Below are 27,143 nucleotides of genomic sequence, written 5' to 3' on the forward strand. Positions count from 1 at the left end.
GAGCGCTCCCTCCCATTATACTCATTACTCACGGCGCGTTGCCGATTCCCGTAAGAGTTCGGGCACTGTTTGTGCATTCGCACAGAAGAAGAAGATTTCCAAGTGGTCGGGGCACACATTTTCATCTGTCCCCGTTGACGTATGTCAACGCCTGTAAGCAGCTAAGCGTGTTCATTTCATTGTAATTTCATTTTAACGAGGTGCGTGGTCACCGATGGTATCTGTTCTTCCATCTTAGTATACATAGAGAGTTTTTCAACACTTGACTTGACATTTAATCTGCTCTGTCTGTTACAGCACGGCAGCGGGTGTGCACGGTGGCCCGGTAGTGACGTGTGTGTCTGTTCGCAGGGCGCAAGATGTCTCGCCCGGTGTGCCGGAACCGTGTGACGGGCGCGGAGGCGGACGAGAAGCTGTGCAACGCCTCCCAGAGGCCGCCGCGCCTCTTCCTCAGCTGCAACGCGCACCGCTGCCCGGCAAAGTGAGTGCCAGGAGCCGGCCGTCCAGCCGCGCCTGCCATACAGACTGTGCCGCTCTACGTAGCGGGCGCCGTCACTCTCGTTAAGGGGAAACGACACAGATTCGGACGAAAATAGACTACTGGCCATTAAAATTGCTACACCAAGAAGAAATGCAGATGATAAACGGGTATTCGTTGGACAAATATATTATACTAGAACTGACATGAGATTACATTTTCAAGCAATTTGGGTGCATAGATTCCGAGGAATCAGTACCCAGAACAACCTCCTCTGGCCGTAATAACTGCCTTCATACGCCTGGGCATTCAGTCAAACAGAGCTTGGATGGCGTGTAACGGTACAGCTGCCCATGCAGCTTCAACACGATACCACAGTTCATCAAGAGTAGTGACTGGCGTATTGTGACGAGCCAGTTGCTCGGCCACCATTGACCAGACGTTTTCAATGGGTGAGAGATCTGGAGAATCTGCTGGCCAGGGCAGCAGTCGAACATTTTCTGTATCCAGAAAGGCCCGTACAAGACCTGCAACATGCGGTCGTGCAATATCCTCCTGAAATGTAGGGTTTCGCAGGGATTGAATGAAGGGGAGAGCCAAGGTCGTAACACATCTTAAATGTAATGTCCACTGTTCAAAGTGCCGTCAATGCGAAGAAGAGGTGACCGAGACGTGTAACCAGTGGCACCCCATACCATCACGCCGGGTGATACGTCAGTATGGCGATGACGAATACACGCTTCCAATGTGTGTTCACCGCGATTTCGCCGAACACGGATGCGACCAACGTGATGCTGTAAACAGAACCTGTATTCATCCGAAATAATGACGTTTTGCCATTCGTGCACCCAGGTTCGTCGTTGAATACACCATCGCAGGCGCTCCTGTCTGTGATGCAGCGTCAATGGTAACCGCAGCCATGGTCTCCGAGCTGATAGATGGTTGTTGTCTTGCAAACGTCCCCATCTGTTGACTCACTGATAGAGACGTGACTGCACGATCCGCTACAGCCATGCAGATAAGATGCCTGTCATCTCGACTGCGGTGATACGAGGCCGTTGGGATCCAACACTGCGTTCCGCATCACCGTCCTGAACCCACCGATTCCATATTCTGCAAACAGTGATTGGATCACGACCAATGCGAGCAGCAATGTCGCGATACGATAAACTTCAATCGCGATAGGTTACAATCCGACCTTCATCAAAGTCGGAAACGTGATGGTACGCATTTCTCCTCCTTACACGAGGCATCACTACAACGTTTCACCAGGCAACGCCGGTCAACTGCTGTTTGTGTATGAGAAATAGGTTGGAAACTTACCTCGTGTCAGCTCGTTGTAGGTGTCGCCACCGGCGCCAACCTTGTGTGAATGCTCTGAAAAGCTAATCATTTGCATATCACAGCATCTTCTTCCTGTCGGCTAAATTTCGCGTCTGTAGCACGTCATCTTCGTGGTTAGCAATTTTAATGGCCAGTAGTGTATTCCCTGCTTGCTTCACACGTTTGCGCCACACTGAGCTTTCTGGATGTGAGCATTCCGTACTAGTGTAGGCACAGATAGCGCTCTTCTAGGTATGCCACAACACTATCAGTCGGCGGACGACGTTGAAACCATTATCATTACATCTACTATCCCCTCCCCCCCCCCCCCCCGTGATGTATGCCGTCATCGGATCAAAATCATCGTCGTCTTTCGTAATATTTTTTTCGGCTGTGTGTTTGACATATGTAGAGTGTTCTTTTATAGGAACTAAGTATTAACGCACGTCGTAGTAAGCTATCACTTGAAAACGAGATAACAGGCGAAAACCGCGATAGTGGTGGATTGATACGTTTGACACTAAAATGGCGGAGTTTCTGCAGTTCCTAAAATGTCGGAAAAGGGTCATTTTGACCCCTCATAAAATATTTTCATATTTGACTTAAACAAGTACTTTTTAGTGTTTATTAATCTATACTTTATTTCTAGTAATCACAACAATTATTTACAATTATAAATAATAATTACTAATTTGTTTGAACAACAATGTATCATATAAAGTTATTGTTGCTACTGCTAACAAGTTTCTTAATTGTAGATGTTAATTTATTAACTGTTCATAAAACCTTCTAGGGTCATTTTTACTTTCACATGTGTTTTTCAAATAGCTCTGTATTACGTACTTTTCACTCAAGTCACTTGAAGCTGCTAGATGCACTTAGCACAGGTGATTTCTGTTTTACGTGCACATTTTGTGCAGACGGCTCTGTGGCACTTTATACAGTTTTCGCTGGTCTTGTTGCCTTTACAGAGGCCGATTTGGCACTTCCTGCGCTTTCTAGGTGATTTCAGTCCCATATCCTCTTGCTTTGCCTAATGTTCTTTCTCTTTCGTTCCCTTGAGCTCCTTTTCCAGTCAAATTATGAACTTCTTCCTTTCCATTTTCTTGTTCGTTACTACGTTATAGACGACCAATGCATTTATTACCGCCATGTCCAGTATGTTGTGGAAGACATGCATTGGTCATCTCCTACATGCAACCTTCGTAGTAAATTTATGAGTCATATGATCAACCACATCATATTTTGTTGCATTGTAGAAGGTTACGCTTTCAGGTTTTTCCTCTCCTTCATTGATTACTGCTACTTCAGCATGCAGTGTACTCAGAAGAATAACATTTTTATTCTTCTTTCCTTGGTATACTGTCAATGCGCAGTCTGTGTCGCCACTATTGTGTAGTATTGTGGTGGAGTGTATTTCAGCATTCGGCTTGCTTACTTCATCGGAGACTTCACGGCGGATCTTGTTCATTGTACCAACTACAGAAGTTTTCTTTTCTTTGACGTTTTTAGCAAGTTGAAGAGACGCAAAGAAGTTGTCTGTGGTCATGTTTCTTCCTTTATTTACAAATGACTCCATGAGACGCAGAACGACGTTCTCTCCAAGTGGCTGTTTCTCTCTATGCGTGTCCTCTTTGCTGAGGTACGTGAAAGCATTACACATATACTTTGTCATTTCATCAACAGCCAACCAGAATTTGAGACTATATTTATCTATTTTCTTGGACATGAGTTGAGTAATCCTGCACCTTGCATTGCTTGGTTACAGTTGCTCGTCAATGGTTATATTTTCTCCAGGGAGGTAAGCACGAATACTGTTTTCCTTGAACTTTCCCCAGATTTCAGATACAAGAGCGAATTTGATGGCTGCTAGACGTTCAGGCCAGGTTGATTTTTCATCAAAACGGATAAATCTGAAAAGCTCCTGAAATTTGTCGCTTGGCATAATGTCCTTGATAAAAGCAGACCCCCCAAGAGTGCAACCAGAGATCATCCACGGACAAACCTTTGTGCACAACATACCCCGAACATACATGATGGCTATCAGTTTCTCCAGTTCCTCAAGTGACACAGTTGTTATGTTTTAGTACTTTCGAAGCATTTGATTGTGTGTATTTCTTCATGAGACGTAGCGTTGGTTCATGAAAAATAAGACGGAAGGCACTGATGGCAGAGCTGTCTACTCGTTGGCAAGCACAAGTAGTGGGGCCTCCTCTCTCCTCCAGAACATTCACAGCTGACCACCTTCCAGAAGATGAATAATTTCCAATCTCTCACACGGTAACATCCCTTGCAATCATCTTTGCACACGCTTCCAAGAGTACAATCGTGGACAAAACGAGCGAGACCCCTCGCCTTTTCGTTAGGCTGATCTACATAGCTTTAAAGGCAGCTACACAGCCTAAAACGCAGGGCAACGAAGTGCTACCAACATACTATACACAGGCGTGAAATTGACAAACTATCCGAACTTAGTCAGACTGTTTTCAATCATGTCTAAGACTATATTAAGGCTGGTTAGTGTGTTAAACACAACATGTAAATATAAGATATAAATGCGCATATTTTGCTAATTCGTAACGATCTGGGGTACTTTGTCTTACTAGAACAGTTGTGTTATCTCGATAAGCTGAAATTCATTTTTATTAGTACAGTTCATACTAATTAGCGTTTCATCTTTCATTCATATCTTACATTTACGTGTTGTGTTTAACACACTAATCACCATTAATATAGTCTTAGACATGATTGAAAACAGTCGGACTAAGTTCGGATAGTTTGTCGATTTCACGCCTGTGCATAGTATGTTGGTAGCACTTCGTCGCCTTGCTTGTTATGCTGTGTAGCAGACTTTAATAGAACAGTTGTGTTATGTCGATAATCTGAAATTCATTTTTATTAGTAGAGTTCATACTAATTAGCGTTTCTTCTTTCATTTAGATCTTATATTTACGTGTTGTGTTTAACACACCAATCAGCATTAATATAAAGATTGGAACTTAAATAGTGACAACTATTCATTCACAACCGATACAAAAGAGTTACATGTTTGCACCTGTTACTGTCCTTCAAAGTAGTCACCAGCGTTGTGTAGAACCCGTTGCCATTGATGTGGAAGGCATAGTATACCGTTAGCAGAGCCTGTTCTGCTGATGGTGTGAATGGAGCGGTCTGAAATTATGGTGATTCTCGTGTACGGCTGTGATGGTGTTATCCTAACGCATTACGTTCCTCCACGCCAGACCGTCAATGAACAGTATTACTGTTCGTTGTTGGAACATCGCCTGAGACCGGCTTTGCGAAAGAAACGGTGACACTTTCTGCACAACCCACCCGTCATTTTGTACGACAATGCGCGGGCGCTGTGGCTGCTGCGTTCGTTCGATGGGACTGGGAAATACTGTACCATCCAAAGCCTTTGTGACTTTGATTTGATTGCGAAGATGAAGCAACCACTTCGTGACATTCACTTCAGAGCTGTTCCAGAGATTCGATAGGCGGTAGACCGCTCCATTCGCACTATCAACAGACCAGGCTCTACTAACGATACACTACGCCTTCCACATCGATGGCAACGAGGTTCTACACAACGCCGGTGACTACTTTGAAGGACAGTTACAGGTGCAAACATGTAACTCTTTTGTATCGTTTGCGAATAAATAGTTGCCACTATTTAAGTTCCAACCCTCGTATAGTCTTACACATGATTGAAAACACTCTGACAAAGTTCGGATAGTTTGTCAATTTTACGCCTGGGCATAGTATGTTGGTAGCACTTCATCGCCTTGCCTGTTATACTGTGTAGCAGACTTTAAAGCTGTACGGATCAGCATAACGAAAAGGCGAGGGGTCTCGCTCGTTTTGCCCACGACTGTACCTGCTGTGGTGAAAGAGATGATGACTGACGTATATCAGCAACTCAGCAACTGAATCCTCTTCCACTAACCGCCCCTCGTTCACAATGTCTTCATCTTCACTTGTGTGAGGTACATAATCATCATCAGTGAAGTCAATTTCCGGTTCAACTTCGGAATTCTCTAAGAGATGTAACACTTCTTCATCAGAAAGCCCACACTGACGATACATGTTCGAAAGCTTGTTACATGGACAAAGACTGCCCGAGTGACACAAGATAAGCTGTGGCGGACTGGAATGTACACGTGCCAAGTTGCAACAATGAGGAGCAACTGCCCTGCGTTACTGCTCACTGTTGCGACTGTATTGTTGCATAATTTACTTATATTCAGAAGAGAAATTACAGTGGGGTCAAATTGATCCCTTCCGACGTTCTAGGTGTACTGAATGAGTTGGCGAAAAAAATTAAAATATTTTGTAAATACTGGGTGATCAAAAAGTCAGTATAAATTTGAAAACTGAGTAAATTACGGAACAATGTAGATAGAGAGGTACAAATTGACACACATGCTTGGAATGACATGGGGTTTTATTAGAACCAAAAAAATACAAAAGTTCAAAAAATGTCCGACAGATGGCGCTTCGTCTGATCAGAATAGCAATAATTAGCATAACAAAGTAAGACAAAGCAAAGATGATGTTCTTTACAGGAAATGCTAAATATGTCCACCATAATTCCCCATCAATAGCTGTAGTCGAGGAACAGCACTGTAAAGCAAGTCCAGAGTTATGGGGAGGCATTGGCGTCGGATGTTGTCTTTCAGCATCCCTAGAGATGACGGTGGATCACGATACACTTGCGACTTCGGCTAACCCCAAAGCCAATAATCGCACGGACTGAGGTCTGGGGATCTGGGAGGCCAAGCATGACGAAAGTGGCAGCTGAGCACACGATCATCACCAAACGACGAGTGCAAGAGATCCTTCACGCGACTGTCGGACATTTTGTGAACTTTCTACACCTACATCTACATCTGCATCTACATCCATACTCTGCAAGCCACCTGACGGTGTGTGGCGGAGGGTACCTTGAGTACCTCTATCGGTTCTTCCTTCTATTCCAGTTTCGTATTGTTCGTGGAAAGAAGGATTGTCGGTATGCCTCTGTGTGGGCTCTAATCTCTCTGATTTTATCCTCATGCTCTCTTAGCCAGATATACCTAGGAGGGAGCAATATACTGCTTGACTCCTCGGTGAAGGTATGTTCCCGAAACTTCAACAAAAGCCCGTACCGAGCTACTGAGCGTCTCTCCTGCACAGTCTTCCACTGGAGTTTATCTATCATCTCCATAACGCTTTCGCGATTACTAAATTATCCTGTAACTAAGCGCGCTGCTCTCCTTTGGATCTTCTCTATCTCTTCTATCAACCCTATCTGGTACAGATCACACACTGCTGAGCAGTATTCAAGCAGTGGGCGAACAAGCGTACTGTAACCTACTTCCTTTGTTTTCGGATTGCATTTCCTTAGGATTCTTCCAATGAATCTCAGTCTAGCATCTGCTTTACCGATGATTAATTTTATATGATCATTCCATTTTAAATCACTCCTAATGCGTACTCCCAGATAATTTATGGAATTAACTGCTTCCAGTTCCTGACCTGCTATATTTTAGCTAAATGATAAGGGATCTTTCTTTCTGTGTATTCGCAGCACATTACACATTGAGATTCAATTGCCATTCCCTGCACCATGCGTCAATTCGCTGCAGATCCTCCTGCATTTCAGTACAATTTTCCATTGTTACAACCTCTCGATATACCACAGCATCATTCGCAAATGCCCGCAGCTCGTGGTCGTGCGGTAGCGTTCTCGCTTCCCGCGCCCGGGTTCCCGGGTTCGATTCCCGGCGGGGTCTGGGATTTTCTCTGCCTCGTGATGGCTGGGTGTTGTGTGATGTCCTTAGGTTAGTTAGGTTTAAGTTCTAGGGGACTGATGACCATAGATGTTAAGTCCCATAGTGCTCAGAGCCATTTGAACCATTTCATCATTCGCAAAAAGCCTCAGTGAACTTCCGATGTCATCCACAAGGTCATTTATGTATAATTTGAATAGCAACGATCCTACGACACTCTCCTGTGGCACACCTGAAATCACTCTTACTTCGGAAGACTTCTCTCCATTGAGAATGACATGCTGCGTTGTGTCATCTAGGAACTTTTCAATCCAATCACACAATTGGTCTGATAGTCCATATGCTCTTACTTTGTTCATTAAACGACTGTGGGGAACTGTATCGAACGTCTCCAGAAAAGTCATTATACTCGAACATAATACGTGTTCCAAAATTCTACAACTGATAGACGTTAGAGATATAGGTCTATAGTTCTGCACATCTGTCCGACGTCCCTTCTTGAAAATGGGGATGACCTGTGCCCTTTTCCAATCCGTTGGAACGCTACGCTCTTCTAGAGACCTACGGTCTTCTTTTTGGTTCTAATAAAAACCCGTGTCATTCCAAGCATGTGTGTTAATTTTTACCTCTGTATCTACATTATTCCGTGGTTTATTAAGTTTTCAAATTTATACTGACTTTTTGATGACCCAGTACTGAAACAGTTTCAGAAAGAGGAGAAAAATCAGAGAAAGTCATGTAATTTCATCAACGAAGTAAATAAATTGGATATGCCAAGAACGAAAACGTACGGCAGGGGTCATTTTGACCGCTTCTGCCGTTCGAGTGTTAATAAAAGTCGAGGCACAAACTGCTGTCCTCTCTGTGTGTGACACGGGGCAGCCCGTGGCTTGGCGGCGTTCGCGCCCCGGCGCTGGCTGCGTGTTACAGCTGGTAGTCACGTGACGGCGTGCTGTGCAGGTGGGTGCCCGACCCCTGGGGACCGTGCTCTGCGACCTGCGGCAGCGGACACCGGCGGCGCGGCCTGCGCTGCCTGCAGCAGGAGGGCAACGGCAGCCTCACGCTGGTGAGTAGCGCTCCCTTTCTTCCTCTCTTTTGCCACTGCCTTCATCCCGCATTGTGCGCAGGTTCGGCAGGGTTAAGTACGGTATTTGCATGGTTAATTGTAAGGGGTCGTCGGATACCCACCGGGATGGAATGAGTGTATCCGAGCTGTCTGCGTCGAGTGTAAATCGTGAAATAGTGTGAATGTGTTTCAAATGTCTGCGAGTCGTGTAACTGAGGCGGGACGTGGGGACCAGCCCGGTATTCACCTAGGAGGATGTGGAAAACCGCCGGGCGGATTCGGTGCGGGGCCGGTGCGCCTACCCGAGTCCAGGAAGCAGCGCGTTAGCGCTCTCGGCTACCCTGGCGGGTGGTATCGCTCCCTGCCTACTCTTAACTAACGTAGCCCCAGCTGTTTAGCGCAGAGTTACTCGCTCAATGTGGTCCTCACCTACCTCTACAGTATCCTCCCCTTTCCAAATGATCTAGTAATTAAGGACAACCTGGGACCCACGCAAAGTTTTTTTTTTCTTTATTGTATTTCAATTCCCCATCGGGGCGGGCTGGCAACAGCATATGCGCTGCTCTTCAGCCGAAAGACATAGAACAAACAATAGAAGACATTTAAAAATAACAAAGGAGAGAATCTGGTGAACATAGATATAAAAAATGGGGAACATCATGGAAGGCAAAAGACAAAAAACGGGGTGACTGTAAAATGGAGATAAAAAAACTATTTAAAAGTAGCACACACAAAAAGCCACATACTGTGACAATTAAAAGAACACAAGGCACAGTATGACTGGAGCATAAAAGGTATCGACGGATGGCGTAGGACATAACAAACACTGACAGCGAACCTCAAGGCAGTACACAATTAAAAGCACACCTCTTGACACACAGGAGAAACAACACTAAACACAACACTGATGTGGAACACTGACAGTGATTAAAATGGAGGATCTGCCAGGCGCAAGGAGATGAGGGAGACCGGATGAAGGGAGGGAGGGGAAGAGAGGGAGGAGATGAGCGGGGGGTGCGCTGAAGAGGACCAGGTAGGGAGGGATGTGGGAAGGAAAGAGGCAAGTAAGGGGTGCAGGGTCTCAGGGGGGGGGAAGGAGGAAAATCCGCTCTGGCAGAAGGAGTGGAGAGGAAAAAGGGGGCCCTGGGGAGGGGGGGAACAAGGCCAGGTTATATTTGGAAGGAAGGGTAGATGTCACAGTGAAGTTCGTCATCCGGGAGGGGGAGGCGTTGGAAATTGCCCTGAAGAAGGAGATGGAGGGTGTGGAGGTGGAGAGAGGGAGGGATACAGCGATAGAGGTGCGGCAACGGGCGGGGGGTGGAGAGGAAGGAGGAAACCAGAGGGTGGGGGGGATCAAGCTTGTGGACAATGTAAAGGATGTGGAGATGTTGGAGGAGCAGGAGGAGGTGGGGGAAGGGGATCAGTTCATACAGGAGCCGTGTGGGGAAAAGAAGGCGGATACGGAAGGCAAGGCGGAGCACATGGCGTTCAAGGATTTGGAGGGCTATGTAAAAGCGGGTAGGGGCGGAGATCCAGGCAACGCTGGCATAATAGAGGATAGGACGGATGAGGGATTTGTAGGTGTGCAGGATGGTAGAAGGATGCAATCCCCATGTCCGGCCAGACAGGAGTTTCAGAAGGCGGAGGCGGGAATGGGCTTTCTGCTGGACGGTCTGGAGATGAGGGGACCAGGAGAGGTGCCGGTCGAGGGTGAGGCCAGGGTATTTCAGGGTGGGGGTGAGCTGGATGGGACGACCATAAAGGGTGATGTAGAAACCATGGAGGCGAAAGGAGCGAGTGGTGCGGCCTATGATGATTGCCTGGGTTTTGGAGGGGTTGAGACGGAGGAACCACTGGTTACACCAAGTGGTGAACTGGTTAAGGTGGGTTTGGAGGGTACGTTGGGACCGTTGAAGGGTAGGATAGAGAGCCAGGAAGTCGGTGTCATCAGCATACTGGAGAAGGTGAACTGGTGGGGGTGGCTTGGGCATATCAGCCATATACAAGAGATAAAGGAGAGGGGAGAGGACAGAACCCTGGTGGGCGCCAGCCGTGGGATAAAAGATAAGGGTGTTGTGGAGGGTGACATAGGAAGGACGGTGCGAGAGGAAGGAAGCGACCAGAAGGACAAAATTGATAGACAGGGCGTAGGTTTGGAGTTTAAAGAGGAGACCGGGATGCCATACACGGTCATAGGCATTTTGGAGGTCAAGGGAAACAAAAATGGCGGAGCGACGGGAGTTGAGCTGGAGGGACAGAAGGTGAACGAGGTTGAGGAGTTGGTCTACAGCAGAGAAGGAGGGTCGGAAGCCACAGTGGGTAAGGGGGAGGAGGTGGTGTTGAGCAAGGTGCTGGTGGATACGGTGGGAGAGGATGGATTCAAAGACCTTACTGAAGGCAAAGCTTTCGCATTTTGGCAGTTTTAAATCATGACAGTAATTGGAGTAGGTGTAGTCGTTGGGATAAGGGTAATTGTGGCAATGAAGAGAAAACATCTTTAAAAATTGGCCAAATGTGAGTAGGTATCGCGCACTGCCGATCCCATGAAAACTACAATACAGGGTGGTCCACTGATAGTTACCGGGCCAAATATCAGACGAAATAAGCATCAAACGAAAAAACTACAAAGAACGAAACTCGTCTAGCTTGAAGGGGGAAACCAGATGGCGCTATGGTTGGTTCGCTAGATGGCGCTGCCATAGGTCAAACGGATATCAACTGTGCTTTTTCTTAAATAGGAACCTCCATTTTTTATTACATATTCGTGTAGTACGTAGAGAAATGTGAATGTTTTAGTTGGACCACTTTTTTCGCTTTGTCATAGATGGCGCTCTAATAGTCACAAACCTATAAGTACGTGGTATCACATAACATTCCGCCAGTGCGGACGGTATCTGCTTCGTGATACATTACCCGTGTAAAAATGGACCGTTTACCAATTGCGGAAAAGGTCGATATCGTGTTGATGTATGGCTGTTGTGATCAAAATTCCCAACGGGCGTATGCTATGTATGCTGCTCGGTATCCTGGACGGCATCATCCAAGTGTCCGGACCGTTCGCCGGATAGTTACGTTATTTAAGGAAACAGGAAGTGTTCAGCCACATGTGAAACGTCAACCACGACCTGCAACAAATGAGGATGCCCAAATAGGTGTTTTAGCTGCTGTCCAGGCTAATCCGCAGATCAGTAGCAGACAAATTGCGCGAGAATCAGGAATCTCAAAAACGTCGTTGTTGAGAATGCTACATCAACATCGATTGCACCCGTTCCATACTTTTATGCACCAGGAATTGCATGGCGACGACTTTGAACGTCGTGTATAGTTCTGCCACTGGACACAAAAGAAATTACGGGACGATGACAGATTTTTTGCACGCGTTCTATTTAGCGACGAAACGTCATTCACCAACAGCGGTAACGTAAACCGGCATAATATGCACTACTGGGCAACGGAAAATCCACGATGGCTGCGAAAAGTGGTACATCAGCAACCTTCGCGGGTTAGTGTATGGTGCGACATTATGAGAGGAAGGATAATTGGCCCCCGTTTTATCGATGGCAATCTAAATGGTACAATGTATGCTGATTTCCTACGTAATGTTCTACCGATGCTACTACAAGATGTTTCACTGCATGACAGAATGGCGATGTACTTCCAAGATGATGGATGTCCGGCACATAGCTCGCGTGCGGTTGAAGCGGTACTGAATAGCACATTTCATGACAGGTGGATTGGTCGTTCGAAGCACGGAAGGAAAGGTGGAGTGCATGGCGTTCAAGGATTTGGAGGGCCATGTAAAAGCGGGTAAGGGCGGAGATCCAGGCAACGCTGGCATAACAGAGGATAGGACGGATGAGGGAGTTGTAGGTGTGGAGGATGGTAGAAGGATGCAATCCCCATGTCCGGATTTCTTTCTGTGTGGAAAGTTGAAGGATATTTGCTATCGTGATCCACCGACAACGCCTGACAACATGCGTCAGCGCATTGTCAATGCATGTGCGAATATTACGAAAGGCGAACTACTCGCTGTTGAGAGGAATGTCGTTACACGTATTGCCAAATGCATTGAGGTTGACGGACATCATTTTGAGCATTTATTGCATTAATGTGGTATTTATAGGTAATCACGCTGTAACAGCATGCGTTCTCAGAAATGATAAGTTCACAAAGGTACATGTATCACATTGGCACAACCGAATTAAAATGTTCAAACGTAGCTACGTTCTGTATTTTAATTTAAAAAACTTAACTGTTACGAACTGTTCGTCTAAAATTGTGAGCCATATGTTTGTGACTATTACAGCGCCATCTGTTACAAAACACAAAAAGTAGTATAACTAAAACATTGGTATGACGCTTATTTCGTGAGATATTTGGCCCGGTCGCGAGCAATGGACTTACAAAATGATATGCGATTCAATTAATTACTCAACTATGCTCTAGGATGCACTATATCTTGTAGCGAGTCGGGGTTTAGTGACACTAGATATTGAGAGACAATGACAGATGGAAGTAAAGGTCATTATTTCGTCAGGGATGGCTTGAGGAAAAGGGACACTTTGTGGGCGGTGGGCTGGGTTCTTTACCTGCCTCAGTGGGTGAGGTGTGAGAGAAACATTGGTGGTTGCACTAATAGTCATTTATTGACACATAAGACCCTTTTAACAAAGAGAGTAATACACTCCTGGAAATTGAAATAAGAACACCGTGAATTCATTGTCCCAGGAAGGGGAAACTTTATTGACACATTCCTGGGGTCAGATACATCACATGATCACACTGACAGAACCACAGGCACATAGACACAGGCAACAGAGCATGCACAATGTCGGCACTAGTACAGTGTATATCCACCTTTCGCAGCAATGCAGGCTGCTATTCTCCCATGGAGACGATCGTAGAGATGCTGGATGTAGTCCTGTGGAACGGCTTGCCATGCCATTTCCACCTGGCGCCTCAGTTGGACCAGCGTTCGTGCTGGACGTGCAGACCGCGTGAGACGACGCTTCATCCAGTCCCAAACATGCTCAATGGGGGACAGATCCGGAGATCGTGCTGGCCAGGGTAGTTGACTTACACCTTCTAGAGCACGTTGGGTGGCACGGGATACATGCGGACGTGCATTGTCCTGTTGGAACAGCAAGTTCCCTTGCCGGTCTAGGAATGGTAGAACGATGGCTTCGATGACGGTTTGGATGTACCGTGCACTATTCAGTGTCCCCTCGACGATCACTAGTGGTGTACGGCCAGTGTAGGAGATCGCTCCCCACACCATGATGCCGGGTGTTGCCCCTGTGTGCCTCGGTCGTATGCAGTCCTGATTGTGGCGCTCACATGCACGGCGCCAAACACGCATACGACCATCATTGGCATCAAGGCAGAAGCGACTCTCATCGCTGAAGACGACACGTCTCCATTCGTCCCTCCATTCACGCCTGTCGCGACACCACTGGAGGCGGGCTGCACGATGTTGGGGCGTGAGCGGAAGACGGCCTAACGGTGTGCGGGACCGTAGCCCAGCTTCATGGAGACGGTTGCGAATGGTCCTCGCCGATACCCCAGGAGCAACAGTGTCCCTAATTTGCTGGGAAGTGGCGGTGCGGTCCCCTACGGCACTGCGTAGGATCCTACGGTCTTGGCGTGCATCCGTGCGTCGCTGCGGTCCGGTCCCAGGTCGACGGGCACGTGCACCTTCCGCCGACCACTGGCGACAACATCGATGTACTGTGGAGACCTCACGCCCCACGTGTTGAGCAATTCGGCGGTACGTCCACCCGGCCTCCCGCATGCCCACTATACGCCCTCGCTCAAAGTCCGTCAACTGCACATACGGTTCACGTCCACGCTGTCGCGGCATGCTACCAGTGTTAAAGACTGCGATGGAGCTCCGTATGCCACGGCAAACTGGCTGACACTGACGGCGGCGGTGCACAAATGCTGCGCAGCTAGCGCCATTCGACGGCCAACACCGCGGTTCCTGGTGTGTCCGCTGTGCCGTGCGTGTGATCATTGCTTGTACAGCCCTCTCGCAGTGTCCGGAGCAAGTATGGTGGGTCTGACACACCGGTGTCAATGTGTTCTTTTTTCCATTTCCAGGAGTGTATAATGTGTTTTAACTCGCTCAATTCCTCGCGGCGGCGGAGCGGCGGAGTCGTAGCGTGCAGATTCTAATGACGCTGATGCGGCGACGGCTCGTTTTGCAGCGGTGCTCCAGGCGTCGTATACTTCCACTCAGTGTCGTGTCCGTGACACAGCGGCTACGACGCGGCATTCTCCTTGTGAAATCGCTCGTTGCGTTATTAGCAATCGGCCACGGCGTGGCGAGCAGTGCTCCATCCCGGAATCTAACCAGCGTCCCTCAGGTTCGCCGTCTTATAGCGGTGTTCATCAACCTCTAGGTTGGTACACAAAACGGGTTAGGACACTGTTGCAGAAACAACGAAACAAACATACCAAATTTAAACAGACGTACAATCTCCAAGATTGGCGATCCTTTACAGAAGCTCGAAGCTTAGCGCGGAGTTCAATGCGAGATGCCTATAACTGTTTCCACAACGAAACTTTGTCTCGAAACCTGGCAGAAAATCCAAAGAGATTCTGGTCGATGTGAATTCCGTTAGCGGCAAGAAACAATCAATGCCTTCTCTGCGCGATAACAATGACGATACTACCGAAGACAGTCAAGACAAGACAGATTTACTAAACACAGCCTTCCGAAATTCCTTCACAAAAGAAGACGAAGTAAATATTCCAGAATTCTAATCGAGAATAGCTGCCAACATGAGTAACGTAGAAGTAAATATCCTCGGAGTAGTGAAGCAACTCAAATCACATAATAAAAGCAAGTCTTCTGGTCCAGACTGTATACCAATTAGATTCCTTTCAGAGTATGCTGATGCATTAGCTCCATACTTAACAATCACATACAACCGTTCGCTCGACAAAGGATCCGTACCCAAAGACTGGAAAGTTGCACAGGTCACACCAATATTCAAGAAAGGTAGTAGGAGTAAGCCACTAAATTACATGCCCATATTGTTAAAGTCTATATGCAGCTGGATTTTAGAACATATATTGTGTTCGAACATTATTAATTACCCAGAAGAAAACTGTCTATTCACACACAGACAACATGGGTTCAGAAAACATCGTTCCTGTGAAACACAACACATGTAGTGTTGAGAGCTATTGACAAGGGATTTCAGATCGATTCCGTATTTCTGGATTCCCGGAAGGCTTTTGACACTGTAGTAAAATTGGGTGGTTATGGAATATGGTCTCAGTTATGTGACTGGATTTGCGATTTCCTGTCAGAGAGGTCACAGTTAGTAGTAATTGACGGAAAGTCATCGAGTAAAACAGAAGTGATTTCAGGCGTTTCCCAAGGTAGTGTTATAGGCCCTTTGCTGTTCCTTATCTATATAAACGATCTGGGAGACAATCTGAGCAGCCGTCATCGGTTGTTTGCAGATGACGCTGTTGTTTATCGACTAATAAAGTCATCAGAAGATCAAAACAAACTGCAAAACGATTTAGAAAAAATATCTGAATGGTGCGAAAAGTGGCAGTTCACCCTAAATAACGAAAAGTGTGAGGTCATCCACATGAGTGCTAAAATGAACTCGTTAAACTTCTGTTACACGATAAATCAGTCTAATCTAAAATCCGTAAATTCAACTAAATACCTATGTATTACAATTACGAACAACTTAAATTGGAAAGAACACACAGAAAATGTTGGGGGAAAGGCTAACCAAAGGCTGCGTTTTATTGGCATGTAACAGACTTACTATTAAGACTGCCTACACTACGCTTGTCCGTCCTGTTTTAGAATACTGCTGCGCGGTGTGGGGACCTTACCAGGTAGGATTGACGAAGTACATCGAAAAAGTTCAAAGAAAGGCAGCACGTTTTGTATTATCAAGAAATACGGGAGAGAGTGTCACATAAATGATACAGGATTTGGGCTGGAAATCATTAAAAGTAAAGCGTTTTTCGTTGCGACGGAGTCTTCTCACGAAATTCCAATCACCAACTTTCTCCTCCGAATGCGAAAATATTTTGTTGACACCGACCTAAATAGGGCGGAACAATCACCACGATAAAATACGGGAAATCAGAGCTCGTACGGATTCATTCTTTCCGCTCGCTGTACGAGGTTGGATTAATAGATAATTGTGAAGGTGGTTCAATGAACCCTCTGCCAGGCACTTAAATGTGATTTGCAGAGTATCCATGTAGATGTAGATGTTGGTTCACAGGTGACCCATTTGGAGTGGCCGCAGTTCTTTCGTCCTTTCCAGCCAGCCACACGAACTTCTTTCTGGCAGCATCTGGAAAGGCGTCTTCTGCGTTGACCTATTGGCCCGGTACCGTCATCTTCTTCTGTCGAGCGGCGTAACGGCCAAGTCGTTGTAGCGAAGTATGTCGTCCGCTGACTAACCATCGGTCCGTCCGTCCAGGCGACGTTTCTGCGTGTCTTCTTTCTCCCCACGAAGGACCACGTCCTGCCCGTTTGTCGGCGGTATTTATTCAATGTTTCCGTCAATGTCGCGAAGTTTCTAGGGCGGCGACTGACTCCCCAGTCGCTGATCTATGCTTACCACGTTGGTCAGAATCGTGCCCAATGTCGACACACATGCCGGCTTTCCTTGTTCGACTGTTGCCGCTTCTGAATATTGTGGCTTAATTTGTCAAAGTCTCTAAAATGTTTACTTAACCTATAATAAGTCTTTACGCATTTTTCTGCAGGATATTTGCTTGGAATAACCATAAAAACACGTAATTATTATACACAACTTTATATAACATATAGTTATTACGCATAACAGCCAAAAATTTATTGTAATATTCAGAAATAACCAGTTTTAATAAAAACACACAAAAGAGAAATTACACTACTGGCCATTATAATTCCTACACCAAGACGTAATGCAGATGATAAACGGGTATTCATTGGACAAATATATTATACTGCAACTGACATGTGATTACATTTTCACGCAATTTGGGTGCATAGATCCTGAGAAATCAGTACCCAGAACAACCACCTCTGGCCGTATTAACGGCCTTGATACGCGTGGACATTGAGTAAAACAGAGCTGGGATGGCATGTACAAGTACAGCTGCCCATGCAGCTTCAACACGATACCAGTGTTAATGAAGAATAGTGACTGGCGTATTGTGACGAGCCAGTTGCTCGGCCACCATTGACCAGATGTTTTCAATTGGTGAGAGATCTGGAGAATGTGCTGGCCAGGGCAGCAGTCGAACATTTTCTGTATCCAGAAAGGCCCGTACAGGACCTGCAACATGCGGTCGTGCATTATCCTGCTGAAATGTAGGGTTTCGCAGGGATCGAATGAAGGGTAGAGTCTCGGGTCGTAACACATCTGAAATGTAACGTCCACTGTTCAAAGTACCGTCAATGCGAACAAGAGGTGACCGAGACGTGTAACCAATGGGACCCCATACCATCACGCCGGGTGATACGCCAGTATGGCGATGACGAATACACGCTTCCAATGTGCGTTCACCGCGATGTCGCCGAACACGGATGCGACCGTCATGATGCTGAAACAGAACCTGGATTCATCCGAAACAATGACGTTTTGCCATTCGTGCACCCATGTTCGTCATTGATCACACCATCGCAGCCGCTCCTGTCTGTGATGCAGTGTCAAGAGTAACCGCAGCCATGGTTTCCGAGCTGATCGTCCGTGCTGCTGCAAACGTCGTGCAGATGGTTGTTGTCTTGCAAGTGTCCCGATCTGTTTTACTCAGGGATTGAGGTATGGCTGCACGAAAATTACAGCCACATGGATAAGATGCCTGTCATCTCGACTGCTAGTGATACGAGGCCATTGGTATCCATCACGGCGTTACGTATTACCCTCCTGAACCCACCGATTCCATATTCTGCTAACAGTCATTGGATCTCGACCAACGCGAGCAGCAATGTCGCGATACGATGAACCGCAATCGCGATGGGCTACAATCCGACCTTTATCAAAGTCGGAAACGTGATGGTTCGCATTTATCCTCCTTACACGAGGCATCACAACAACGTTTCACCAGGCAACGCCGGTCAACTGCTGTTTGTGTATGAGAAATCGGTTGGAAACTTCCCTCATGTCAGCTCGTTGTGGGTGTCGCCACCGGCGCCAACCTTGTGTGAATGCTCTGAAAAGCTAATCATTTGGATATCACAGCATCTTCTCCTGTCGGTTAAATTTCGCGTCTGTAGCACGTCATCTTTGTGGTGTAGCAATGTTAATGGCCAGTAGTGTATACTGCAGTAAAAATGAATACTAAGCATAGTTAGTGAAAAATACACTGCGATACCTGTGTATGAGCGCCAATCATACAACAATTGAACCAACATTTCCAAAATTACTTTCTGACACATTTATTATTTTAGTCCGCACTGTCCAAACAATTGTCACCAATTTCCTTCAAATGATTAGGGAAGGTCCACCTATTGCACCTAACACACCACTTCCTGGTTTATATGTCCCGTGATCCACCACACTGCCACACTTTTGCGCCATTACAGAAGAAGGTCGTAGGCACCTTTGAGCGAAATTTCGGGACTTACGCGTCGTAGGGTTTCGAAAAACGTGTCCTTTAGTTTTGCTGCGCAGTGTTAATGATAACGTTTGTAACAGTTCTTACTGTTCTGCGTGCCACTTCTTTCCATTGCACGGTTTCGACCCCTCCACGTGGTTCAGTAGGCACAAGAGATTGCTCGCTGCAGTGGACGACAGAGTTCTTTGCCTTTCCGCACAGTAGTTCCGAAGCGACGTCCACTGGGCTGCTCCTTCCGCGCAGCGAGGAAAAGAAGGCAAGAGGAGAGAGCTTTGTAGGGCACCTACCTTCGTCAAAGGAGCCAATTTCCTTTTCAGGCCGCGTGCCACCTGCGGCAGCTAATGGTGGCGCGTCAGGTCCCCGCTGCTCCTTCTGCCCGGTTCCCGCTTTGCGTCAACAGCAAAAGGCGTGTTCGACTTTCCATTTCCGTTGCTTCACCTAAAACGCAGTCACTACTAACATAAACAGGCCACGAGAAACTGTGTTAAGTTAATGGCAACATTCCAAAAGCGCAAAAATTTTCCTATTCAGTCGTGGCAGACTTTTACAGTAACCGGTTTAAAAGTGTTTCAGAACGAAAACAGTCTCGGTTACGAAATTATTTAATGTCAAAGACGCGTCTCATCCTTTTGGAGCACCATCAGGTTGTCTACAAAAACAAGAAACCAATGAATTAGCTACAAATGGAGGAAAAGGGCATGGCCCTGTCTTTCTACCTTGCACAGCTACGCAGACAACGCAAACTGAAAGTAAAGAAACTTACGTAAAAGTAGCTGGATTCGTAAGCCATCAGTTATAAAACCACATATATTGTAGAATAGACACGAGGGTAACCGGATACAGAGTATAATACATGCGTTATGAAACACCTAACGCATGAAGTGGACCGAGTGAAAGGAGAGAAACAGCCAAAATAACACTCAGAAAGTACAAATATGTACGGAAAAATCTTCCACGGTTATCGTATATTATCTTGAGAACACCACACGGCGCCGGCGTGATAATACGCTTACAAAACCGCGGTACGAGCAGCACACGGCACAATGTCTGTATTGGCCAAGCGTGGCCCTATCTTGTACTGTTACGGCGGAGCCGGCTGATGTGCTCAAGGTCCACTTCACGTTTTAGAAGTTTCTAGGTGGATGGATTATACACTACTGCCCATTAAAATTGTTACACCAAGAAGAAATGCAGATGATAAACGGGTATTCATTGGACAAATACATTATACTAGAACTGACATGTGATTACATTTTCACGCATTTTGGGTGCATAGATACTGAGAAACAGTACCCAGAACAACCACCTCTGACAGTAATAACGGCCTTCATACGCCTGGGCATTGAGTCAAACAGAGCTTGGATGGCGTGTAAAAGTATAGCTGCCCATGCAGCTTCAACACGATACCACAGTTCATCAAGAGTAGTGACTGGCGTATTGTGACGAGTCAGTTGCTCGGCCACCATTGACCAGGCGTTTTCAATCGGTGAGTGATCTGAAGAATGTGCTGGCCAGGGCAGCAGTCGAACATTTTCTGTATCCAGCAAGGCCCGTACAGGACTTGCAACATGCGGTCGTGCATTATCCTCCTGAAACGTAGGATTTTGCAGGGATCGAATGGAGGGTAGAGCCACGGGTCGTAACAAACCAATGGCACCCATACCATCACGCCGGGTGATACGCCAGTATGGCGATGACGAATACACGCTTCCCATGTGCGTTCACCGCGATGTCGCCAAACACGGATGCGACCATCATGATGCTGTAAACAGAACCTGGATTCACCCGAAAAAACGACGTTTTGCCATTCGTGCACCCAGGTTCGTCGTTGAGTACACCATCGCAGGGGCTCCTGTCTGTGATGCAGCGTAAACGTAACAGCAGCCATTGTCCCCGAGCTGACAGTCCATGCTGCTGCAAACGTCGTCGAACTGTTCGTGTAGATGATTGTTGTCTTGCAAACGTCCCCTTTTGACTCAGGGATCGAGACGTGGCTGCACGATCCGTTACAGGCATGCGGATAAGATGCCTGTCATCTCGACTGCTAGTAATACGAGGCCGTTGGGATCCAGCAGGGCGTTCCGTATTACCCTCCTGAACGCACCGATTCCATATTCTGCTAAAAGTCATTGGATCTCGACCAACGCGTGCAGCAATGTCGCAATACGATAAACTGCAATCGCGATAGACTACAATCCGACATTTATCAAAGTCGCAAACGTTATGGTACGCATTTCTCCTCCTTACACGAGGAATCACAATAGCGTTCCACCAGGCAGCGCCGGTCAACTGCTGTTTGTGTATGAGAAATCGGTTGGAAACTTTCCTCATGTCAGCACGTTGTAGGTGTCGCCACCGGCGCCAACCTTGTGTGAATACTCTGAAAAGCCAATCATTTTGTTCGCAGCTCGTGGTCGTGCGGTAGCGTTCTCGCTTCCCGCGCCCGGGTTCCCGGGTTCGATTCCCGGCGGGGCAGGGATTTTCTCTCCCTCGTGATGACTGGTTATTGTGTGATGTCCTTAGGTTAGTTAGGTTTAAGTAGTTCTAAGTTCTAGGGGACTGATGACCATAGCTGTTAAGTCCCATAGTGCTCAGAGCCATTTGAACCATTTGAGCTAATCATTTGCATATCACAGCATCTTCTTCCTGTCGGTTAAATTTCGTGTCTGTAGCACGACATCTTCGTGGTGTAGCAATTTTAATGGCCAGTAGTGTATATCCTGTTACCTTGTTCTCTATTTTACACGATGTGTGGTTTTATGACCGATGGGGTCATATATCCAGCTAATTTTACACAATGCCCCAAAAGGGTGAAACACGTCATTGACATTAAATAATTTTGCAATCGAGACTGATTTTTTCTGAAATTCCAAAAATGTTTACACAAGCACCTCGGTTAGGCTCCATGCTCGATACGACAAATTGCAGGCGGTCATAACTGCGCGTTTCTTCTCCTAAGCAGTCAGGCGTCAGTTTGTAAACATCGGACGAATTGGGAAATAGGACACAGCACTTCAGCAAAGGGAGCCTCCGGTTGTACAAGCGAGAAGCTGCTGCCGTGCATTATAGGCCTACCGTGGATATATACTATACAGTACCACAGTGCACTAATAGAATCTTTACAGAGGTATCTAATACACTCAAATATTGAAGTTAAAGAGGTTAAAATAAGCTCTAAAACTTATTACGTTCCCTTGTATAAGAGCAGACTAGTTCCTCCCAAAAGGACTGATGAGACGTTGAAGCGTCTAGCACTGGTAATTTCACTGTACAAAACAGAGGAAAGTCTGCCTCCGACCAACCTGATGGCTCAGCGGAGAGAGCAAAAAGCTTTCCACCAACATGTGGGCTACTATGGTAACACCACAGCGTCACCCCTTGGTAGCTGTTTCTGAGAGGGTTAGAAGATGGAGCCGCGCACAGGGCTGAGCGACCTGCATGTGACTAACTGCAAGAAGCTGCACCATGATCAACTAATCAGTTTATTTCAACAGAGTTTATTCTTTCTCTTTCGCAGCTACCCCTTTTCCATCTCTCCACAACTGTTCCTGATACACTACTGGCCATTAAAATTGCTACACCACGAAGATGACGTGCTACAGGCGCGAATTTTAACCGACAGGAAGAAGATGCTCCGATATGAAAATGATTAGCTTTTCAGAGCATTCACACAAGGTTGGCGCCGGTGGCGACACCTACAACGTGCTGACATGAGGAAAGTTTCTAACCGATTTCTCATACACAGACAGCAGTTGACGGCGTTGTCTGGTGAAACGTTGTTGTGATGCCTCGTGTAAGGAGGAGAAATGCGTACCATCACGTTTCCGACTTTGATAAAGGTCGGATTGTAGCCTATTGCGATTGCGGTTTATCGTATCGCGATTGCTGCTCTCGTTGGTCGAGATCCAATGACTGTTGGCAGAATATGGAATCGGTGCGTTCAGGAGGGTAGTACGTAACGCCGTGCTGGATCCCAACGGGCTCGTATCACTAGCAGTCGAGATGACAGGCAACTTATCTGCATGCCTGTAACTGATCGTGCAGCCACGTCTCGATCCCTGAGTCAACAGATGGGGATGTTTGCAAGACAACAATCATCTGCACGAACAGTTCGACAACGTTTGCAGCAGCATGGACTGTCAGCTCGGAGACCATGGCCGCGGTTACCCTTGACGCTGCATCACAGACAGGAGCCCCTGCGATGGTGTACTCAACGACGAACCTGGGTGCACGAATGGCAAAACGTCGTTTTTTCGGGTGAATCCAGGTTCTGTTAACAGCATCATGATGGTCGCATCCGTGTTTGGCGACATCGCGGTGAACGCACATTGGAAGAGTGTACTCGTCATCGCCATCTACATCTACATCTACATCCATACTCCGCAAGCCACCTGACGGTGTGTGGCGGAGGGTACCTTCAGTACCTCTATCGGTTCTCCCTTCTATTCCAGTCTCGTATTGTTCGTGGAAAGAAGGATTGTCGGTATGCCTCTGTGTGGGCTCTAATCTCTCTGATTTTATCCTCATGGTCTCTTCGCGAGATATACGTAGGAGGGAGCAATATACTGCTTGACTCTTCGGTGAAGGTATGTTCTCGAAACTTTGACAAAAGCCCGTACCGAGCTACTGAGCGTCTCTCCTGCAGAGTCTTCCACTGGAGTTTATCTATCATCTCCATATTCAAGCACTGGGCGAACAAGCGTACTGTAACCTACTTCCTTTGTTTTCGGATTGCATTTCCTTAGGATTCTTCCAATGAATTTCAGTCTGGCATCTGCTTTACCGACAATCAACATTATATGATCATTCCATTTTAAATCACTCCTAATGCGTACTCCCAGATAATTTATGGTATTAACTACTTCCAGTTGCTGACCTGCTATTTTGTAGCTAAATGATAAAGGATCTATCTTTCTGTGTATTCGCAGCACATTACACTTGTCTACATTGAGATTCAGTTGCCATTCCCTGCACCATGCGTCAATTCGCTGCAGATCCTCCTGCATTTCAGTACAATTTTCCATTGTTACAACCTCTCGATACACCACAGCATCATCTGCAAAAAGCCTCAGTGAACTTCCGATGTCATCCACCAGGTCATTTATGTATATTGTGAATAGCAACGGTCCTATGACACTCCCCTGCGGCACACCTGAAATTACTCTTACTTCGGAAGACTTCTCTCCATTGAGAATAACATGCTGCATCCTGTTATCTAGGAACTGCTCAATCCAATCACACAATTGGTCTGATAGTCCATATGCTCTTACTTTGTTCATTAAACGACTGTGGGGAACTGTATCGAACGCCTTGCGGAAGTCAAGAAACACGGCATCTACCTGTGAACCCGTGTCTATGGCCCTCTGAGTCTCGTGGACGAATAGCGCGAGCTGGGTTTCACATGACCGTCTTTTTCGAAACCCATGCTGATTCCTACAGAGTAGATTTCTAGTTTCCAGAAAAGTCATTATACTCGAACACAATACGTGTTCCAAAATTCTACAACTGATCGACGTTAGAGATATAGGTCTATAGTTCTGCACATCTGTTCGACGTCCCTTCTTGAAAACGGGGATGACCTGTGCCCTTTTCCAATCCTTTGGAACGCTACGCTCTTCTAGAGACCTACGGTACACCGCTGCAAGAAGGGGGGCAAGTTCCTTCGCGTACTCTGTGTAAAATTGAACTGGTATCCCATCAGGTCCAGAGGCCTTTCCTCTTTTGAGCGATTTTAATTGTTTCTCTACCCCTCTGTCGTCTATTTCGATATCTACCATTTTGTCATCTGTGCGACAATCTAGAGAAGGAACTACAGTGCAATCTTCCTCTGTGAAACAACTTTGGAAAAAGACATTTAGTATTTCGGCCTTTAGTCTGTCATCCTCTGTTTCAGTACCATTTTGGTCACAGAGTGTCTGGACATTTTGTTTTGATCCACCTACCGCTTTGACATAAGACCAAAATTTCTTAGGATTTTCTGCCAAGTCAGTACATAGAACTTTACTTTCGAATTCATTGAACGCCTCTCGCATAGCTCTCTTCACACTACATTTCGCTTCGCGTAATTTTTGTTTGTCTGCAAGGCTTTGGCTATGTTTATGTTTGCTGTGAAGTTCCCTTTGCTTCCGCAGCAGTTTTCTAACTCGGTTGTTGTACCACGGTGGCTCTTTTCCATCTCTTACGATCTTGCTTGGCACATACTCATCTAACGCATATTGTACGATGGTTTTGAACTTTGTCCACTGATCCTCAACACTATCAGTACTTGAGACAAAACTTTTGTGTTGAGCCAACAGGTACTCTGAAATCTGCTTTTTGTCACTTTTTCTAAACAGAAAAATCTTTCTACCCTTTTTAATATTCCTATTTACGGCTGAAATCATCGATGCCGTAACCGCTTTATGATCGCTGATTCCCTGTTCTGCGTTAACTTTTTCAAATAGTTCGGGTCTGTTTGTCACCAGAAGGTCTAATATGTTATCGCCACGAGTCGGTTCTCTGTTTAACTGCTCAAGGTAGTTTTCAGATAAAGCACTTAAAAAAATTTCACTGGATTCTTTGTCCCTGCCACCCGTTATGAACGTCTGAGTCTCCCAGTCTATATCCGGCAAATTAAAATCTCCACCCAGAACTATAACATGGTGGGGAAATCTACTCGAAATATTTTCCAAATTATCCTTCAGGTGCTCAGCCACAACAGCTGCTGAGCCAGGGGGCCTATAGAGACATCCAATTACCATGTCTGAGCCTGCTTTAACCGCGACCTTCACCCAAATCATTTCACATTTCGGATCCATACTGGCGTATCACCCGGCGTGATAGTATGGGGTGCCATTGGTTACACGTCTCGGTCACCTCTTGTTCGCATTGACGGCACCTTGAACAGTGGACGTTAAATTTCACATTTGTTACGACCCGTGGCTCTACCCTCTATTCGATCCCTGCGAAACTCTACATTTCAGGAGGATAATGCACGCCCCCATGTTGCAGGTCCTGTACGGGCCTTTCTGGATACAGAAAATGTTCGACAGTTGCCCTGGCCAGCACATTCTTCAGATCTCTCACCAACTGAAAACGTGTGGTCAATGGTGGCCGAGCAACTGGCTCGTCACAATACGCCAGTCACTACTCTTGATGAACTGTGGTATCGTGTTGAAGCTGCATGGGCAGCTGTACCTGTACACCCCATCCAAGCTCTGTTTGACTCAATGCGCATGCGTATCAAGGCCGTGATTATGGCCAGAGGTGGATGTCCTGGGTACTGATTTCTCAGGATCTATGCAACCTAATTGCGTGAAAATGTGATCACTTGTCAATTCTACTATAATATGTTAGTCCAATGAATAACCGTTTATCATCTGCATTTCTTTTTGGTGTAGCAATTTTAATGGCCAGTAATGTATATCTGCTGAGCTCCGACACGGATACTATGGTCTGGGACGCGACGAGCTACAACTCTCTTTCACCTTTTGTGTTTCTGGAGGGGACGCTAACCAGTGCCCGACACGCGCAGAATGTTACCGTTCTTGCAACAGGAAGATGATGTGTTATTCCAACAAGAGGATTCGCCCACATCCTGCCATTGAAACTCGACGTGTTTCGCAAGACGTGCAGCGACATCCCTGGCTAGCGAGATCTCCCGAGTCCACCACGAGTCGGATATGATGGGACAAGTGACTCGCGCGACTAGTCAACCAACAACTCTTACAGAACTACGCGAACAGGTCGAGCAGGCGCGGAATAACGTATCCTACGACTGTATTCGCCATCTGTACGATGGACTGGATGCCAGAGTGGGCGCCTGCATTGCCGCCCGTGGAGGCTGCATCACGTACTGTTGTGGGTGTTTCAGTAAGGATCGACACCTGGTACCTCAGAACCGCTCGTGTTATCAATCTGTAAATGTCATTACTTC

General features: G+C 46.5%; 1 protein-coding gene across 1 annotated transcript in view; it reads left to right on the top strand.

Moving 5' to 3' along the window:
- LOC126088470 (protein madd-4-like) overlaps positions 1 to 27,143 on the top strand; it is a 474,106-nt gene that overhangs the window by 73,265 nt on the left and 373,698 nt on the right. Inside the window, exons 4-5 of the mRNA XM_049906612.1 lie at positions 352 to 481; positions 8,533 to 8,638. Of these exons, the coding sequence (XP_049762569.1) occupies positions 352 to 481; positions 8,533 to 8,638 (236 nt within the window). The remainder of the gene's footprint in view (positions 1 to 351; positions 482 to 8,532; positions 8,639 to 27,143) is intronic.

The sequence above is a fragment of the Schistocerca cancellata genome, chromosome 6, assembly GCF_023864275.1.
Source record: "Schistocerca cancellata isolate TAMUIC-IGC-003103 chromosome 6, iqSchCanc2.1, whole genome shotgun sequence".
In the NCBI taxonomy this organism is placed as follows: Eukaryota; Metazoa; Arthropoda; class Insecta; order Orthoptera; family Acrididae; genus Schistocerca; species Schistocerca cancellata.